The sequence below is a fragment of the Talpa occidentalis genome, unplaced genomic scaffold (genome assembly GCF_014898055.3).
Source record: "Talpa occidentalis isolate TD23 unplaced genomic scaffold, MPIMG_talOcc4v2.1 talOcc4.7, whole genome shotgun sequence".
Classification (NCBI taxonomy): Eukaryota; Metazoa; Chordata; class Mammalia; order Eulipotyphla; family Talpidae; genus Talpa; species Talpa occidentalis.
The window spans coordinates 126,265,386-126,279,485 of record NW_023605083.1 but is presented as its reverse complement, the minus strand read 5'-3'; the positions used below and the strand labels follow the sequence as shown (position 1 = coordinate 126,279,485).

The window sequence follows — 14,100 nt, the reverse complement described above, 5'->3', positions numbered from 1 at the left end:
TCTTCTCCGAAGGGCCCTGACCCCACCCTGCAGGACCCCACCCTCAGGACTTCATCTAAACCTATTCACCTCCCAAAGACCCACCTCCAAATATCCTCACCTTGGGGTCGGGGCTCCCACATGTGGATTGGGGTTGGGGGGCACAGCGACTGCAGGCTGAGCTGGTAAAATGCGTGACCTCTGATCATTGTGCCAGCCCCCAGCCGGGTGCCACCACCCCCATTTTACAGATGTCGAAAGGGCAGCTTAGAGCGGTGACGCCTGGCTGGAAGCCACACAGCTGGAGGCCAGCACAGCAGGGTCTGAGTCTCAGAGCCGCTCTGGCTGCAAGCTGGTTCCCACGCCATAAAATACGCTCTTGGGATGGCGATGGACAGGGCAGGCCTCTACCGAGACGCAAACAGCACCCCCCCCCCCAGCTCCCAGCAAATACCAGTGTCCACCCAGCCCCTTCCTGGCCCAGCAGACCAGGGCAGCGGAGCAGGGCATGGCCTCCATGAACAGGAAAGGTCTGTTTGAAGAGTGAAGGGGGGGGAGAGGGCAGGCTCGTCTGCAACCCCCAGAGCAGCCAGACTCGTGGCAGAGTCACACAAACACAGCTTCAAAAGGAAGAGGCATCAATCTTTAATGCCTTTGCTCCCTGGGTGAGAGGACTCAGGACCCCCCCTGCATCACAAACCTGCCCCCGACTGGGGGACGGCATAGCCTGGCTTCTCGGAGGAGCCTGCAGTACTGTCGAGTACTGCTGAGTGCGCCCCAAAACACCAAAAACATCTGTATTTCTTCAAATGACACCTATCTGCAGGTAGTGCTACACTTAATATCTCCTCTTTCTGGATATTTGTGTTAAAACACAAGATGCTTCTCTGCTGTCCTTGGCTTTGCTGCGGCACACCACGGTTAGGCCACGGGCTGCCCAGCACCCCGTGAGAGCCCCAGTTGCCTGGCTCCCGAAACTGGGTCCACACAGGCATGAGCCGCACCCCGGCTTCCAGGCGTCTCTGGGAGAGGCCCTCCCGCCTGGAGATAGTCCCTCTGAACTGAAGCAGGCGGCTGTGTTAAGTTAGCCCCCTGGGGAGCAGAGCTAGGGTGGGGCAGGGAGAGAGGGCAGCAGAGTTGAGAGAAGGGCTTCCGAGACCATCACCCAAGGGGGAGGCCAGCGGGTAGCCTGCAGGTTGGGAGGTAACTGCCAGGGGTGGGGAAGGCCTGGTTTGTTACTTCCCTCTCTAGGCCGCAGTTTCTTTTATCGATCACAGTGGGGTTCAGGACATGCTACCCCAAAATATGGCACCTCCGTGATTTTAAGCTGCAGGAATTTGGCAAACAGCAGGTGCAGGACGGACTTTCTGACCTTCCCTGAAGCAGCGCAAAAGACGCTCAGGTGAGATGCCCTCGGGTACCTGGAGGACAGGAGCATCCTTGTCAACACGAGAAGGATCCAGAAGCAGAGACCTTGCATTTCCCCAGCTTATACACTAGCCCAGGCCCTTTCACTGCCCTATCCCATATCCCCACGACTCTTCACCCCTCCTCACGCCCAACAGTAAATGCTCAGGCTTAACCAGTTTTTCCTTTCTTCATTCCCATGTCAAGTCTCCCATGTCACACAAAACTTAGATGAAATAAATGTGTTTGCTTTTCTCTCGTTAATCTGTCTTTTGTTGCAGAAGATGGAGCCAAGAAGTTAGAGAAAAGAGAAAAAATAGAATTTTCCTCCTCTAAGAGCACAAATCTCCCCATGAGCCCTTGAACTCTGGGTTCTGAAACGTGGCTTCACCTCTGACCTGCTGTGTGACTTGGGACAAGTGACATCATGTCTCTGAGCCTCTGTGTCCTTATCTGTAAAATGGGGTAGTAGTGTCCTCGCCTCCTGGACCGGCGTGAACATTACCTGCAGGGGTGGCGTCACAGAGCGCCTGGCTTCTAGGGAGCACTGACTGAGCTGAGTCATTATTACAATTTTCACCATCGCTAGGAGCATGCTGATTCCCAGGCGGGAGCCCTGTGTCCCCACAGGGTTTCTCTGCAAGCTGTGCCCAGGGCCAATTCCTGCTCAGCTCAGGGGTTTCTCCTGGCCATCATCAGCCTCTTGGACTCACCCCCAAAAAGGCATCTGGTAAACAGAGCCGGGTGAGGGTGGGGGTGAGGGATGCAGGAGCTGGAGGCTGGAGTACCAGCTGAGGGCCAGGGTACAGGACGTGGGTGGCAGGACCCTGGGGTGGTGGTTCCCAAACTACCACACCACCTCTGCTTCTTCTGCACCCCTATTAATAGTCACCTGGAAATCAACCTCTTAATAGCCTCTTAATAGTCACCTGGAAATCAACCTACTTTTGTTGCTTTTTACTTAAATATATTTCTTTAGTAAATAAAGACACAACTGGAAACGCTTTATAACGTGCCATTGACGGACGGTGAAAAGAAAACTCCCATGAAAACAGAACCCTCTTCAAGTCCAGCCACGTTCTTGTCCTCTCTGTTCTATTTGATTTACAAGTGTCGAAAGTGTTAAAGACTAGCCCCAAGCTTTTCTTCTGGATGTTACTGGAAGGATGGAAAGAGAATCAAAAAGGAAATAACATTCTCCTGCTGGGCACAGCATTGGGTAATGCCAGGCCTGGGAGCCGCCGAAAATCCTCCTGCATTTCAGAGGATGTGGTGGGGCTCGGGGCCGGAGCTCAGGCCTGGGTGCTTGGCTCCAGCAGCCCCGGGCAGGGGATCCCTGAGAAGCCCCTAGTTAGAATCCTGAGTCCCCCAGACCGTGAAGACAAGGACCCAGTCACCCCGCTCTGCCAGGCCAGTGTGAGCACAGACGGCTGGGTAGTCTGAGCCCCCAGGCCCCTGCCCTCATCCAGCAGAGAACAGACAGGCGACCCCCTACCTGGTGTCTTCCCAGCGGCTCCCAGCTCAGGTGTCCTGAGCTGCTGCCCCAGGAGGTCTCAAATCACCCTCTAGCACCTCCGATCCTCACCCCACCCTGGGGTATTTCTGGCTCCAAAAGGGGAAGAAAGCCCTGAAACCCGAGCAGAAGCCATCCTCAGCGATGCATTAATAGAAGCCTCCCTCAGGCCCCTGACACGTCTGGGCAGCTGCTCAGCCCCATCCAGTGTCCCTCAGCCCCAAGGCCAGCCCACTCTGGCTCAGCTGGGCTCACTAAACTTAGCTTCCAGCAGCACTGCGGCCGCCACCACCCAGCCTGACCGCCACCTGCCCCAGAGTCGCTGCTACCGACCGAGCGCCCCGAGCCCTCGCCCGGCGGCCACCATGTCCCAGACCAAAACACTGAAGGTCCGCGGGACCCTCGTCTGCATCCTGGCGGGCATCGTACTGGCCATGGTGGCCACGGTGACAGACCACTGGGCCGTGCTGAGCCCCCGGGTGGAACACCAGAATGGCACCTGCCAGGTGGCCCACTTCGGCCTCTGGCGCCTTTGTATCAAGCGCATTGCCGTGATCGACAGCAGGGACAAGAGCTGCGGACCCATCTCCCTGCCTGGGGGTAACGTACCCACTCTGTGCCCATGCCCACCTCTGGGAAGGTTGCCCCCGTGGGAAAGGGTGGGATCCCCCAGCTCAGCACAGAGCCACCGCCCAGCCCCCTTGCTCCGGGCAGAGGCCCTGAGTTGCCTCTGGTTGTGCTGGAGGCCAGAGCCGGGTTATAAAAATGGGAGCATTTTTCTCCAGCTATTCCTGTTTTGCTGAGGCTTGGGGGTGGGGAGCTTTACACCCCGGGGGTCTGGGCAGGTAGGACAAAAGGCTCAATAGAGCAAACAAGAATCTGCCAGACTACGGGCTTCTGGCTCCAGTGGTCGCTCTCTTGGGTATGCCCTGTAAAGACAGGCTGGGTGGCCCTGTGTCCTCAGGGGACTGTGAGGACCAAACCCATGGGATTGGCCTCGTCATTCCTTAGGCTCCAGGCTGGGGTGTAGGCACCAGAATTTTCAGAGCCCAGTGCAAAAGGAAACTGCAGAGTTCCTTGTTATTACTATTATTAGGAAATTCAAGATGGCGCCTGCAGGGCCTGACACCAAGCATCGCGCTCTTGGAGGTCTCCGAGTGCAGGGCTGAGCAGCCGCACAGGGAGCATGTTGGAGGAGCAAGACCTGGCTAAGACGAGCCGCCTGCTTTTTTGTCAGACCCATTAGCCCTTCTGCATGTCTTCTCATGGCTCAGACCCCTTCAGAGTTAGAGAGCATTTCCTGCACTATTTAAGAGCATTCCTTGATTTCCTACCCTGTTGCTCAGCCATGCATCGAATGCTCCTTGCTGAGAATTCCTGGTAGTGAGCCATTAGTATCTATGCTGCAAATATGGAGCCCTCTACATTCATAGCTGAGGAAAGAGCCCTGTGTTGAGAACCAGAGTTCTGGGCTCTATGATGCATTGCCCATGACACCCTTAAGTGAATATGGAGGGGTGGGCAACAAACCCCCAGCTGCCTCTGCGTCCTTCTGTAACACCCAGTGCTTGGGCTCAGCAATAAAGTGCCTTCCAGTGCTTATAAATGTGCAGTGGGCCAGAAAAGGGGGTGTTCAGGAAAACACCAGGAGTTCTCCGAACCCTTCCCTCCAAGTAAGTCAATGCTGAGTCCCCAGTGCTGGCTCCAGGAAACCCCTGCCTTGCTCACTCCCACTGGACACTCGGAAGACTTGTAAATACCCAACTGTCTTGAAAGGAGAGCCCCAGGGCTGACGGCTTTAGCAAGCACGGACACATGCTTGGAGGGTATCATTAGCCTAGATGTCCATGCCCCTGGCCACAGCTGTGCACACCCCTAAACAGACGAATCATCCAACCAACTGCCCAGGGCAGGACAGGGCGTGGCAACATCTCCAGGGACCAAGCATGGGCCACGCCGTCATGGCCTGCCCACCTGTCCTTGGAAGCGCCTACCTTTTAAAGCCTGGTGAGCTTACAGAGCAGATGAGCGGGGAGGTGTGCTAAATCTATACAAGGAAGGGACAGAATAGCAGGAGGTGACTGAACCAGTTACAGGGGACCAGTAGGCATGACTTGGCTTTGAGCCTGAGCCATCCACCTTTATGCCTCCCTGCCCTGGTCCAGAATGAATCACACCCCACACAGTTGTGCACATTCCCTAACCCCAAGCAAGCTCCAAAGTGTGTTTCTTCCCTCCTGCCTCTCCTTTCTATGCAAGTGGGTCTTTTCCTCCCTACCCACCCATCCTGTGCCCCATGGGATCACTTTTTGCTGGAGGGAGGAATATAGTTCATACATGTTCTCTTATTTATTATTTATAATGACAATAATAACAACAAACCTGCATATAGCATTATCTGCCAAGCATTGTGTTAAGAGCTTTAAATATACTAACTTTGGATGACATCAAAAAAAAAAAATTGGCAGAGTAAGAACTTGCAAGACTACTCTTCTCCATAAAAACAATGAGAATGTTAGCAAAAATGGTCAGGCTCAACTTTTTCAGAATTCTGCAATATAGCCATCTTACAGCAATTCAGCTTGTGCTTATTTAATAAAAATAACTGTGTTTTTGTAAGAACGGTGAGTTTCTGGTGTTAGAATTTGCTCTTTTCCCATCCTCTCCTCCCCAGCTCTGTCTCAGCCTTGAAACCCAGCAAACTACAATCACAGTAAAAACCAGCACCCGGGTAGCTTTCAGAGGGGACAGAACAGGATTGGATCTCTTTCAAAATCTCATTCCCACAGAAATATCATTATTTGATCTGTCTTATAGTTAGTTGGAAGTTCCCACTTGCAAAGTAGTCTTTGTTTGGCCTGATTCTGACCTCATTCTTGCCAACAGCTCTCTGTCAAAAGAAGACCTTTGGCAAAACCAATTAGTGACCATTGTTTAATATCACAACTGCCAGGGGCAGTAGGTAACAATTGGGGTAAACAATAGGCTAGTCAAAAAGCAGGAGAATGAGATGCCCACAGGTGGCAGATGTCCCAAATACCCTATGAATCTAGATCAACATGTGCATGTGCAGGAAGGACCAGAGAAAACCCTACATGCTCATCTCTGGCTTACCTTGACGTAGAAGGCTTCCAAGCACAGAACACCTCAGTAAAACTGGGTGATAAATTGGTTCCAAGCATTTTAGGGAATCTGCATGAGCTGACTACCAAGTAACTGAGCAGAGATGTCAATGGCCACATGTGACTAATTCAGAAAAAAACACGAAACGAACAACAAATAGCAATAGGAATGAACTATGAGGAAAGAGAAAAATCTGATTTCCATAACTGCCACATTGTATTGTTTAAATGGTTAAGTTTTCACAACTACAAAAAATATAGGTAAGACAAGCAAAGAATGAAAAATGTATGGTTCACACATGGTGGAGGTAGGAGAGAAGTAATTATCTATTCCCTGAAGAAGCCCAGATGTTGGACTTACTAGACAAAAATTTTAAAGCAGTTATTTTTTTTTTATGGCTTCTTCGAACATACCTGGAAATGTGTTCTATATTGCTTTCTTTTTTTTTATTATAAATTTTATTTTTATATTCCCCATACAATTGCAATCCCCTTATTTTGACCCCAATCCCTCCTCTCCCCCCCTCCCACTCCCCATAGAGTGTCTCTGGTTCATAGTTTTTTGTTGATTTTGATTTTCACTTTCTTATAGTTATTCATTTTCCTGGTCCCTTATTTAAGTTTTCTAGATTCCTGCTATGAGTGAGACCATCCGGTATTTTTCTTTTTCTTTTTGGCTTATTTCGCTGAGCATGATCCCTTCCAGCGCCATCCATGTTGCTGCAAATTGCATGTGTTTATCTTTTTTGAATGCTGAGTAATATTCCGTGGTGTATATGTACCACATCTTCTTGATCCAGTCATCTATTTTTGGGCATTTAGGTTGTTTCCAAAGCTTAGCTGTAATAAGCAGTTGAAGCAGTTATTTTAAATACATTCAAAGAAAATAGAGACCCTGTCTAAAGAATTAAAATAAAGATAGTAATGATGTCTCATGAAATAGAGTATCAATAAAGAGATTAAAATTCTAGAGTTGGAAAATTTAGTAACTCAAATGAAGAATTCACCAGAGGGATTCAATCACAGATCTGAGCAGGCAAAAGAAAGAAAAGATAAACTTGAAGCTAGGTCAACTGAGTTAACAGAGAGAAAAAAAATGTAAAAAAAAAAAAAAAAGGGAGACTTAGAGACCTGCGGGACACTATCAGACATACCCACAAATGCATGATGGGGAGTCCCAGAAGGGGAGAAGAAGAGAAAGGAGCAGAGTCCATATGTGAAAAATAATGGCACAAAATTTCCAAATGTGATGGAAAATATTAATCTATAAATGCACAGAGCTTAATGAACTCTGAGTAGAGATCCACTCGGAGGTATATAATTGAACTGTTCACAAATAGAATCTTGGAGGCATCAAAAAGACAGTCATCACACACAAAGGATGCTTACTAAGATTAACAGCTGGTTTTCCCCACAAATCATGGTGGCCAGGGCTTTGGGGTGACATCAGTACATGAAGGGACATAATTCTCATAAAGGCTTTTAAGAGGTCCATACTTTTATCATTATGCCATCTCACAGATGGAGAAAATGAGGCACAGAGAAGTTGAGTCACTTGACCAAGGTCACACAGCTACCATGGCAGGACAGCTGTCCAGTCATCTGTCCCTAAAATTTGCCTTCTTAGTTACCTTATACTATAACCCAGTGAGGAGGTGGTTTTACATAAATCAATAAGGTATATTTTAATAGACTAAAGTCTACATCAACCAATACCAGATACACTGATAAATTCTCAGCGATAACCCAGTGACATCCCCTAATCACACAAACTGTCCCAGCTACAATAGAAAAATACATATGAACTCAAATTCAGCTTGGAGTTAAGTGTACTTTCTAGTCTGGTTCTTTAAACCTGGCCCTGCAGAAATGGATCTGGACTCATTCCCCTTAATCAGAATTATTAGACACTTAGACCTGGGTCAAGCCCAATAGCTGAGCTCACCAAATGTTTTACGGAATAACCAACTTAAATTTTAGACCATTAGTCTTATGACTGTTCATAGGAAACATTTCTGAAATACAGAACAATAGAAACACACATATTCAAATCACCATGAGTCATTTGCAGAGACAAAGGCGATGGCAGGACCGCAGTGCTCTTAACCATGGTTCCAGACTGTCCCCTGGAGCTTGTATCTCCCCCCAAAATGGACTGAAGCACTTGCTTCTCCTGGCCGTTGAATGGGCCGGGGCCCCTCGAGGCAGAGCTGAAGGCCTGAGCTCAGCGCAAGGGTGGCAGAGGCCAGGCAGGTGCTGGAGGAATTACTGAGGCCAGAAGGCTCTGAACCCCCACACAGAAGTGCCATGTCTCCTCTCAGCCCAGGAACTCACAAAGGGCCCATTTTGATGTCCTTCCTTTTCAGGCTGCCTTCAAGGCTCAGTTTTTTGTTTTTTGGGTTTGTTTTTTTTTAAGATTTATTTATTTATGCATACAAGAACTGGGGTGTAGGCCAGAGGTGTGGGGGGTGAGAGGATTCACCAGAGACAGAGTGGGGAACAGAACAGGCAGAGCCACTGAAATACACTGCTGAGGGGAGCAGCAGGCACGACAAGAGAGGTCTGCTGCACTATGCGGGTAGCTCCCTGGCTGGGGATCGAACCCGTGCTGCAGTGGCTGTGGATAGCTTCATAGTGCTGGGTCTTAACCTCTTGCGCCACCAGGGAGGCCCCTTCAAGGCTTAGTATATCCATCTCAGCAAGCAATTCCCGAGTGCCCTGGGCAGATCCTGGCTTGATTCCTCCTGCATAAGCATCCGAAGCCCTGGTCTGAGGTGCCTCACTCCTGCCAGGACCCTCAGGGACCATGAAGGGGCTGGTGGTCTCCCCTGGGCAGTGATGCTCCTCCAGGGTTCAGGGAAGAAGACACTGCCCTTCCTCATTTGCTAAGTCCAAGAGAAGGGAGAGTCCTGACAGAAAGAAGCTGGGGCTCCAGACACTCTGAATGGGAGCTGCCCCCCATGAATGCCCCCCAACCCCCAGGTGTGAGAGCGTTTAATAGAGGAGGGGAAGATAGTGACCACAGTGCCTGGGTCATGGAAGGGAACCCAGCCCCCACCACCAAATCTGCAGCTTGGCCCCCCAGCTTGCAGTCTCCCCGAGGTATGAGCTAGGACAGGTTTATTCCAGCCCCAGTAGTAACGGCAGTTTGTCCAGTGAAGCCCGGTGTTCAGCTGGTGGGGTGATGAGCACCTGCCCAGAGCGGCTACAGCGACCCAGACTCATCCAACAGCATGGCCAGGGCCAGCTCCACTGGACCTGCATCTGGAAGCCCTCGCTCCGAAGGCTTTTAACTCACGTGCTGCGAGTGGTCAGGGAGGCAGTTGATTGTGAAATACACTTGAATTCAGCCAATCTTTTCAGAGGGTTTTCAATGACAACAGAAATTGGCCTTTAAAGAATGAAACAGAGGGGTCTCCCTGGTGGCTCAAGGGGTTAAGCACCACACAATGAAGCAATCCGCAGCCTCTGAGCACGAGTTTGATCCCAGACCAGCCAGGGAGCTGACCCACATGGCGCAGCAGACCTCTCCTGTCTCACCTGCTGCTCCCCTCAGCAGTGTATTTCAGTAAGTCTGCCTGTTCTGCTCCCCACTCTGTCTCTGGTGAATCCTCTCACCGCCCCCGCATCTCTCTGGCCTGTACCCCAGCTCTTGTATGCATAAATAAGTAAATCTTTAAAAAAAATAAAGAATGAAACAGAAATGCTCTTTGTCCAGAGGGGGACACATGGCGACATCGGACCTAGCACGGGCCATTTTGAAGCAGTGATTCAGGGGAATCTATAGCTAATAATCTAACAAATGTAAGAGCTTTGCATTATGCATTAAAATAGCACCCAAAGTTGTGAGGGAAAAAAGCAGCATCAGTTCTGACATTGCCCCACACACCCCAGGCAGACACCCCAAGTAACTGTTTAAAATGAAAATAATTTAGGGCCTCCCTGGTGGCACAGGCAGTTGAGTGCAGCGCTGTGAAGCTGTCCGCAGCCTCTGCAGTGCCGGTTCAATCCCCGCCGGCCGTGGCAATACCCACATGGCGCAGCAGACCTCTCCTGACTTGCCCGCTGCTCCCCTCAGTAGAGTGTATTTCAGTCAATCTGCCTGTTCTGTTCCCCGCTGTCTCTGGTGAATCCTCTCACCCTCCTGTACATCTGGCCTGTACCCTGGTTCTTGTATAAATAAATAAATTTTTAAAATAAAATAAAATAAAATGAAAATATATAGAGAAGCACAAGTTGATGACTGTGTTCCTTCCCCAGGAATCAATTCTTCCTCAACCGAGGGGCAAGTCCCCCTGATACTGGGGGGTGGAGGGGCTACAGGCCTAAATAGGCAATGAGATGATTTAGGTCAGAGAGAAAAGGAAGCCTGCATCCAGGAAAGCTAGGACTTTGGCAACACTAGAGGGGCACATCACCCCCAAACTAGGCAGCAACCCCCTTGTGATCACTGAAAGGTAGCTTGGAGGTGAAAAAATGAAACTAGAGACCCTAGGGGTCTCTAGGGGCAGAGACATTTTCCACTGAGGGACATGAACCCACCCAAAAAAGAAATCAATGAAGGGCCTCACATAAGTAAAAAGCAACCTAGTTTAATTTTTTAAAGAAACATAAATAAAAAATAATTCATTCATTGACTTCCTAAATTGGGAATAAACTATATTAAACTGTATTTTATAAATAATAGGATTTTGATTTTATAATATGTCTAACTGTAAGAGAAACTAGGGGAGAAAAAAGGAAGAGACACAATGCCTGAAATTATATTAAAAATCTGTGTGAATGTCTCTGTTCTGAGTCCTTCCTCTCTCCTCCATCAAACCCAGATTTTTGGTGCTATTGTCCCCAGATTTTCATGTCTGTTCTGACACCTGTCTGGTGGGCCAAGCAGCTCACTATGGAGGACCCGCTGCCTCTGTGGCCATGGGTATTGAGGCTTGATGAAATCACACAATGGGACATTTGGCTCTGCAGCCAAGTCCATGCAGACAGTCCACTCAGAAAAGCACTTTGGGATATTTTAAATGGCCTGAAGCAGGGCTTCCCAACCTGGCTGGGCATCTGAATTGCCTCCTAAAAGCTTCTGGAAAGCACTGCTTGCTTCCCTTGTCACTCACAGCGCATCAGGTGGGCCTGGATGCTGATAAGAAACGTCCAGAGATTCGGGTATGATCTGGGGCTTCTCCACCCCAGCACTCCTGACATTTGGGGGTTGGATGGTTCTTTGCTGCACATAAAGGGGTGCTTAGCAGCATAGCAGCATCACTGGCGTTTACCCACTAGATGCCAGTTGCATCCCTACCCAGTTGTGACACCAGAAATGTCCCCAGCCATCCCCCTTGGGCGCAGACTCAGGCTGGCTGAGAACCGCTGCTGGGCTGGCCTGGCCACACACCTGGCACCTGGTGACAGCGAATACCCCTCAGTTCAGTCTGCCTCAGTCAGACTCCCAGCTTCCTAGGCAACCCCCTTACCCTACTGAAATCTGGGTCTGAGGGTCAGAGAAGTGTTAGTTTCACCCCAGACAAGGGGCTCGGGGAAGACAGCCAGCCAGGAGTCCCTCCACCCCTGCCCCCCGCCCCGCTTGGCACCTGCCCTCTGTCAGCCGCTCTTCCCGGACGCAGGCCCTTCCTCTAACCACAGGCTGGCTCTCTCCTCTGCAGAGAAAAACTGTTCCTACTTCAGGCATTTTAATCCAGGCGAGAGCTCGGAGATCTTCGAAGTCACCACTCAGAAAGGTGAGCCCGTAATGGAAAGCGGGGGGCCGGGGAGGGGGAGCAGAAGTGGCTTCTGTCACAGGCCGCTGAGCCAGAAAATCACTTGGCACAAAGTCCCGACCTCCCTGCTCTCCCGAGCCTCCTGTCACCCTCTGCTCAGGGGTGCGGGGGCCCCTCTCCTGGCGACCCGAGCCTCCATTCATCAGGGCCTGGGAGCCTTCGGAAAAGAGACATTTCCTGGAAGCCTCGGGCACCGCAGGGGGAACGCGCTTCCCACAGCCCAGGGGAGGCGGCTGTGACAGGAACTCTGAAGACGGACTGGTGCTCAGAATTCCCGCGCGGCTTTCAGGGCCAGGGGGTCAGTCTGTGAGGGGAACTGTCTGGTTCCCTCCCTCGCCTATAAATCACCCCCCAGAATCAGGAGAGCTGGGAAGACCCGGTCCAGGGGCATGTGTGCCCTGGGGGCGTTCTGTGGACCATGGAGGGCAGAGGCACCTCCACACACAGTGAAGCTGATGGGTGCAGACCTGCCTCTGCGTGTGCACGGGGTGTGGGCACACACGTGCACACACACACTGACACTCACACACACACTGACATACACACTGACACACACTGATATGCACTGAGAGATGCACACACACAAACTGACACACACGCACACACTGACAGGCGCACACACTGACACACGCAATGACACACACGCTGACAGACACACACTGAAGCACACTGACACACTGACAGACACACACACATTGACACTCACAATACTGGCAGACTCACACATGCCCTGATGCACACACACTCACACACATGTGCTGACACACTCGTACCGACAGACACATACAGCACACATGGGCAGACCACTCACATGTGAGGTGCGCTGACAGGCTCCGCACTCACACACACACACATGCACACGTGGGCAGACCCCACACAGGCTGCTCTGTAACACACCACACTCTGCCCCTACCTGCGCGTTAGCCCCAGGACAGACGAGCCCAGGGCCTCCCCTGGCCCTGTCACTTGGAGGGACGGAGATTCTGCTCCAGAAAGGCCCCAGCCTCCTCTAGGCCTCTGCCCTGTGGTACTTCCCGGAAGACCTGGGCGGTGGCGTTAGGTGGTGGCAGCCTCCGGGCCCCACCCCAACCCCTGTGTAACTCTGGGGCGAGATCTGCTCTCTCAGGCCCTCCCCTTCCGCACCTGGAGATGGGCAAAGGGGTGTCACTCACCTGTCTGGAGGTGCAACCAGCCTGCTAGGAGGTTCCGGGGAGGAGCGGGCTGAGCCTGGGGACTGGGCTCCCCCCTGTGTTGCAGACTACAGCATCTCGGCAGCCGCCATCACCATCTTCAGCCTGGGCTTCATCATCCTGGGGACCCTGTGCGTGCTCCTATCCCTCAGGAAGCGGCGGGACTACCTGCTGAGGCCCGCGGCCATGTTCTACGCCTTTGCAGGTAGAAGGGGGGCTCCTGCCTGGGGCTAGGGGGTCGTGCAGGGGGAGGGGGGAGATATGCCCCTCCTCAGGCAACCTCAGATTTGGAGTTCAGAGTCGGGGTGCAGTCCCAGGCTCCACCAGGCCGACTGGCTCAGGCCCCCCGCGAGTCTGGGGCGTGGGGGGAGGCGGGAGAGGGGGGCGGTGTGTCCACTTCGCACAGTCCTGGTCCTCGCGGCACGGACAGGGCCACTCGCGGGCAGAAGTCTAACCTGAAAAACAACCCTCCTGACCCGGGAAGGAAGCGCTCACCTGATGGAGAAGCGGGCGCAGGCGGCGGGGTTACCTGCGCAGGTTCCCAGCTGGAACCCCGGTCTCCAGGCGCCCCCCCAGGCTGGGTCACCCCCTCTCCGAGGGCGGAACCCCAGCAGACACAGGTGCGGCGAGCCCCGCCCTGAAGCGCCCGGCCCGCAGGTCTCTGCATCTTCGTGTCGGTGGAGGTGATGCGGCAGTCGGTGGCGCGCATGGTGGCCAGCGAGGACACCGCGTGGATGCAGCACCGCTACGCCTGGTCCTTCGCCTGCGCCTGCGCCGCCTGCGCCCTGCTGGTGCTGGGGGGCCTGGCGCTGCTGGCCTGCTCGCTGCCGCGGATGCCCCGCAACCCCTGGGAGTCCTGCATGGACGCCGAGCACGAGCACTAGGCCACCCGACCCCCGGGGCGCGCCCCCCGGGAGCCCCGCCCAGCTCAGAACGTTCTGAGAGGACCCCCAGGAGTTGTCTGTCTGTCCCGTCCCACCTGCCCCACCCAGGGCGAACTTCCAGGCGGCGACAGGCTCCCTCGGGCTTGGGCAGGTGGACCTGGCAGGCCCACCTGTCCGCGCGGGGAGAGGCCTGGCAGGTGCGCAGGTGTGGGGGAGGCCCCAGAGCCT

The 14,100-nt window shown here is 52.6% G+C and overlaps 1 protein-coding gene across 1 annotated transcript; it reads left to right on the top strand.

Moving 5' to 3' along the window:
- The first annotated feature begins 3,251 nt into the window (after positions 1-3,251).
- Positions 3,252-13,872, top strand: CACNG1 (calcium voltage-gated channel auxiliary subunit gamma 1). The gene is made up of 4 exons (XM_037494858.1): positions 3,252-3,499; positions 11,685-11,759; positions 13,056-13,193; positions 13,646-13,872. Exons 1-4 carry the CDS (start codon positions 3,265-3,267, stop codon positions 13,870-13,872), a joined length of 675 nt encoding a protein of 224 aa, XP_037350755.1. The 5' UTR covers positions 3,252-3,264.
- Positions 13,873-14,100: the final 228 nt, after the last annotated feature.

Bases quoted from the DNA above. Each gene is read 5' to 3' on its own strand.
- CACNG1 (XM_037494858.1), top strand. From the start codon at position 3,265: ATGTCCCAGACCAAAACACTGAAGGTCCGCGGGACCCTCGTCTGCATC. The intron at 3,500-11,684 runs GTAACGTACCCA...TCTCCTCTGCAG, and splicing joins ACCCATCTCCCTGCCTGGGG to AGAAAAACTGTTCCTACTTC. The intron at 11,760-13,055 runs GTGAGCCCGTAA...CCTGTGTTGCAG, and splicing joins CGAAGTCACCACTCAGAAAG to ACTACAGCATCTCGGCAGCC.